Source organism: Ochotona princeps, chromosome 13 (genome assembly GCF_030435755.1).
Source record: "Ochotona princeps isolate mOchPri1 chromosome 13, mOchPri1.hap1, whole genome shotgun sequence".
Taxonomy (NCBI): Eukaryota; Metazoa; Chordata; class Mammalia; order Lagomorpha; family Ochotonidae; genus Ochotona; species Ochotona princeps.
The window spans coordinates 39123259-39128810 of record NC_080844.1 but is presented as its reverse complement, the minus strand read 5'-3'; the positions used below and the strand labels follow the sequence as shown (position 1 = coordinate 39128810).

General features: G+C 60.3%; 1 protein-coding gene across 1 annotated transcript; it reads right to left on the bottom strand.

Annotated features, from left to right (window-relative positions):
- Nucleotides 1-1036: 1036 nt before the first annotated feature.
- Nucleotides 1037-5281, bottom strand: PPIF (peptidylprolyl isomerase F). The gene is made up of 6 exons (XM_004583521.2): nt 5010-5281; nt 3981-4011; nt 3438-3526; nt 2492-2588; nt 2244-2319; nt 1037-1203 (listed from the first exon to the last, which is right to left on the bottom strand). The coding sequence occupies exons 1-6, from the start codon at nt 5202-5204 to the stop codon at nt 1068-1070; spliced, it is 624 nt and encodes a 207-aa protein (XP_004583578.1). The 5' UTR covers nt 5205-5281; the 3' UTR covers nt 1037-1067.
- Between the last annotated feature and the right edge of the window lie 271 nt (nt 5282-5552).

Sequence of the window (5552 nt, the reverse complement as noted above, 5' to 3'; positions counted from 1 at the left end):
AAAGACGCGAGTCTAGGGAGTCCAGAGTCACAGCATTTTTTTTGAATTTGTAATTTATCAGTTTCCATGCAACCAGACATGCACGTGTAAAAAGAACGGTATCCTGATATTTGGAACAAACCCTCAGGTCCCTCTCTTCCCCTTGGCCAGTGTTAATGCTCTCCTGGCTGCAGGAATAGACTTCTTGGCTCAGAAACACGGCGACAGCCTCTTGGGGGATGGACCTACCCCAACCAGACATGCAATCCCTCCTCTAAGAGCTTCCTGCCGAACCACCAGGCACCCCCACAGCCCAGTCCCAGCCAGCCCTGCCCTCCTTCTGAATCCAGCAGCACAGTGAGCTAGTCGCGTGCTGTGCCCAACACACAGCAAAACCCAATAAATAAAAGCTGGCTCTGAACATTTCAATAACCACACACATCACTTATAGAAAATAGCATCTATTATCAAATCTAAGATGAACACACGTGACCATTCCAGAAATACTGTGTAGGTGGATTCGATTGCTTCAACACATTCCCATGGACTGGACCCAGCTCACCCAAGTTTGCTCCCAAGTTCGAGAGCTTCCACCCCCACGGACCCTCCTCAAAGACAGCAGCAGGTCAACGGGCTTCACAGTACTGGGGACGGGGCTCGGCTAAGGGGAAGGGTATTCACCAATGCCCTGAGTTGTACTTCAAAAGCAAAGCTCTGGGACCCCATGGCTCCAGGCCCACAGAGCGATGTCACAGCTTCATTTCCAGGCAGTCCCAGCTGGAAGAGGCCATTTTAGAGGAATTTCAGTCATGTCACAGCAGCGGGCTGTCGCCTATGGGGGCGACCAGGCAGGCACCTTGGCCCCCACGCTAAGCCATCACCTCCGCTGGGGCCCAAGGCACAGGTGAGCAGGCAACGCTTGAAGAGCGGGGCAGGTGACACGGTGTCCTGGATGGATGCCCCTAAAACAGGGGAGGGGCGGATGCTGCAGGACGTCGGGAGCCATGAGTGGTGGCCTGCGACCAGGGGAAAGATTGCAGACAGCCCTTCCGGTGCCTGTGACTGTGTCGGCGGCCAGAGGCTGAGGGTTAGCTCAGCTGGCCACAGTCCGTGATGACAATCTTCTTGGAGGTCTTGCCACTCCTGGAGCCCAGAGCCTCAATCTTCTTTACCACTTCCATGCCCTCCTTGACGTGGCCGAATACCACGTGCTTGCCGTCCAGCCTGTGCACACGGGACAGTCGGGTGAGCTGGCCCCAGAACAGTCCTGGGGGACAGCATCCCCCCAGGCAGCCACCCACCGCCCCACCCTTGCCAGCGAGCCCTGCTGCACCCCCGGCTGTTGCAATACATTCGGTCACTCTCATGCCGTCTCCCTGTCCTGCACATGGCACCACCCGACCCGAGCCCTCAGCTATGAAAAGAGAACTCCGCACTAGGAGGTGGCAGGACACCAGACAGCTATGAAGCAAGAAGTTTATGCAAATGGAGGCATTAACAGTCACGAGTTGGGAGGTGCCCAAGGGGTGACAGGACAGACAACCCGGGCCACGCCCACTGCAGAGCCGGTCGGGGGCCCCACCCCCGAGTCCAGCTCCACTGCGGCCATGAGCAGAACTGCCAGGGAAGCCACAGTGGGAGGGCAGAGGCCCGCCCAACCCTGCGGGCCACATCTCTGCTTTGCAACATGTCTGGCCCACACTGAGGTCTCTGGAGAGTCATGGAAACAGGCTTTGGTCTGCCCCTGAGCAGCTGCTGTGCCCTCAGCCCGGTGCCCCAGGGCTAGAACACTGGGGACTCGGATCAGACGACCAGAGAGGATGCAGTCTTGATCCCATGGCCCGGGTGCAAGAGAGCTCTACAGGGCTGGCAGCTACCTACAAAGCTATGCAGCCACCAGCTGCATGGCGAGCTGCTATGCTATGAGGCACAGCCCAAGGCCATTCCAGAGCCTGGAAAACACCAGGCCATCCTGAGGCCTCCCGCGTTCAACAGCATCTCCCAAACAGCTGATACAGGATCCCACGTGTATGTACATTCCAGCTGAGAGCAACACTAGGATGCCTGAGCCACTGCTGACTTTCACTCTCTCTCTCTCTCTCTCTCTCTCTCTCTCTCTCTCTCTCTCACACACACACACACACACACACACACACACACACACACACACAGCCAACGAGAGAGTCACTGTCCCAGTTACATTCTGCCTGGCCCTCAGTTGCAGGGCCACCTCGGGTTCCCATCAGGCCTAGCAGGGCACTCACCAGTCTGTCTTTATGGTGCAGATGAAGAACTGGGAGCCATTGGTGTTGGGGCCTGCGTTGGCCATAGACAGGACACCTGCCAAAACAAGCAGGAGTGAGTCCTCCCAAAGAACATGGGGCAAAAAACAGAGTGAGGACATGTGGGCATGAAGGACCCCAGGACCCGGAGGACAATCCGGGCCCAATGACCAGCTCCCCGGGGTGTGGGGTCTCAGGGCAGTGGCCTAGGAGGAACGGGGCCCACGCACCTGGCCCCACATGCTTCAGTGTGAAGTTCTCATCGGGAAAGCGGCTCCCGTAGATGGACTTGCCACCTGTGCCATTGTGATTGGTGAAGTCGCCGGCCTGCATACGGAACACATGCCCTGAGCACTTGCCACGGAGCTGCTGGGGCAACCGCCCAGCCCACCCAGGTCCACTTAGGCCCACCCAGCTATAAACACACCCCTCCGACTAAGGAGGCAACACACAGAGACATAAGGGCACATACGGTAACAAGGAACACCAGCAGTAACAGAAAAAGGCATTTAAATAGTTGCTGCTCTATTAACTACGCTGGCTTCCAGTATCTGCTCACAAAAGGACATGAGAGTTGATTCTTAGGGACCCAGAACACCTTAGAAGCCAGGGGATAGAAGACAGCCCCTACACAGCCCAGGTCCCAACCCCTAGGCAAGATCCACACACCCCTGCCACACCTCTGCTACAAAGTGCTTCTGAGCATCAGGCAGTCTCCATGGTTCATTTGACCCAGATCAATGCCTTGTTCTGGGCAGAGAGGCTGCAAGATCAGACAGGTGCCTTCCTGCCAGGGCCCTGTCTTCCCTCTCCCCGCCCCCACCATCTGTACATTCCCAGGTCACAAGCTCAAGGGACACTCGGGACCCAGGTCAGAGATGGACTTTCACGAGCTGCTAAAGTCAGGTGGCCCCACCTTCCATGCACAGCTACACCCCAAGCCTGACTCTCCTTGCCTGCTTCAAGCCACAGCCTAGCTGGCCAAGGGCCAGCCTGCCGCTCTGCCCTGTGGCTTCCGGGGCAGCCTGGACAAGTCATGGCCCCTCAAAGGGAGTGGTGTAGAGCAGTGTAGGGAACCATGCTCCTGCTTGCTTACCCATGACCTAATGCGCCCCAGGCAGCTCCTGCTACCTCCCTCCTGCCCCCCCTCATGGAGGCCCAGGTGTACCCCGTTACCTGGCACATGAAGGACGGGATCACCCTGTGAAAGGTAGACCCTTTGTAGCCGAAGCCCTTCTCGCCGGTGCACAGGGCTCGGAAGTTCTCTGAGAAGTGGAGAAAGATGCGGATCGAGTCAGCCAGGGCCCGATGCCAGGCCAGCCCTGTAACAGCCAGTGCCCCCTGCACTCCCAGAAAGTCTGGCCCATCTCCTGGCTCTGCTTGGCCCCTGTTCGCTGAGTAAGTCCTTGCCCATGACAAGTGTATCTGTTCCCACTACACTTGCACAGCTCAGTGGGGCAGGGAGTCCAGGGCCAGTGGTCCCCCTAACCCCACCCCTACCATCACCAGATGGTCAGAGGGAGGAAGTGTCTCCAAGTAACCCACACAAGCTTTGCACTGAGTCTGAGGCTCCCAGCTACTAACCACAGTGAAGCCCAGAGAGGTACCCAAGCTGCCCCCAGGAGACCCAGTGGCTGAGGCCCGGGGGCCTACGGTACGGTCTCCAAGCCCCACTCTGCTAAGCAGCTCACACCTGGCCCTGCCCAGGACCCAACTCACCTGCTGTCTTGGGAACCACATCGGCCTTCAGCTGCAGAAAACGAGAAATGATGGTTAGGACGGAGGCAAGCAGGAAGTTTTGAGGCGCCACAGACACCCACACTGGCCAAAGGGGTGTGCCAGGCCACCACATGGCCATTCCATTCCTGTTACTGCCCACCCCGTGGGAGGGAGCCGGGCAGCTATCATTCCTGGCAGCTGCTTCCTCAAGCCCAGAGGGAACCCAGGGAATGCAGGGGGGTGCAGGAAATGGCCACGATCGCCTCATCTGCCCCAAGGGGGTAACACGCCATCCTGGCTCACTTCCTGGGACAGAGCCAGCACCCCTGGGTCCAAAGCGTCAAGAGACTTGGGGGCGCACAGAGGGGAGCCCGGACACAGCAGATCCAAGCTCCCCAGGGCACAGATGGGAACCAGAAGAGGCCTGGGGGTGAGGGAGGACTTCGACCAAACCAGCTGCTCAGATGCTCCCCATTTTCCCAAATAAAGCAAGGCTAAAGACGCATAGTCCGGGACTCTGGGGAAAGCGGACAATGACCCGTCACTGGCCCCCTCTGTCCACAGAGCAGCGGGAAGCCTTCCTGTGACTTTGACAACTTTTTATGTGGCTTTCCAAAGGGCCACCAGATAGAGGCACAGCAAGTGTCGCGCCTCGACCCCTCCCCAGGAGAACTACAGGGTGCTGCCTGTCCCTCCGAAGGGCACTGGAGGGGTGGTGGGAGTCCCCACTGCTCAGCGCCCCGATCGCCCCACGCCCTCCTCGGAGGGAGCTCCGGGTCTGGGCTGGAGGGCCTCAGCCAGCCCGTGCTACCCCGGGCCCTCTGGCATCTGCCCCACACCTGCCCTCCCTCCAGCCTCCACGGCTCCAGGTGAAGCTGCCAGACACCAGTCCGATGCCCCTTCTCAGAGACCGGGCAATGGAGGAGGCCCACAGCCCGGAAAGCGGCTGGCCAAGGTCACCCGGCGCGCCAGGCACAGCGGCTCCTAATGGCGCTCCCGCGTCGGCCCCATCGGGCCGAGCGCTCTCACCTCCAGCACCACGCGGCCGAGCCGCTGCCCGTCAGCGTCCACGTCCAGGTACACCAGCGGGTTCCCCGTGGACGAAGCCGACGAGTCGCGGCCACCGTCGCCGCTGCAGGCGCGGGTTGCCGGGAGGCGCAGCGGCGTCCAGCGCGGGCCGGGGAGCAGGCCGAGCAAGCGGTGGCCGCAGCGCGGGGCCAGCATGGCGGACGTGGGGGAGCGGGAGTCGGCGAGGGGCGAGGGGCGAGGGGCGAGGGGCGAGGGGCGGAGGACGCAGCAGGACCCGCAGGACGCTCAGCCGCGTGCGCTCGGGAAGCCCAGTCCCGGCTGTCCCGCGCAGGCGCCTTTAAGGACCGCCTGGTCCCGCCCCCTCCGGGCCGCGCACGGGCGGCCCCTGCAGGCCGCGGCGAGCAGCGCAGCCGAGTCCTTGGAACACGCCCCCACCGGAAACCAGCAGGTGCCGCTTATGTAAGTAAGGGTCCCAGGAAAGTTTGAAAGAAAGAAAGTCTGAAACGTGGCTCTGACAAGCAAGCCCCGGCGAGTTTCTAAGCG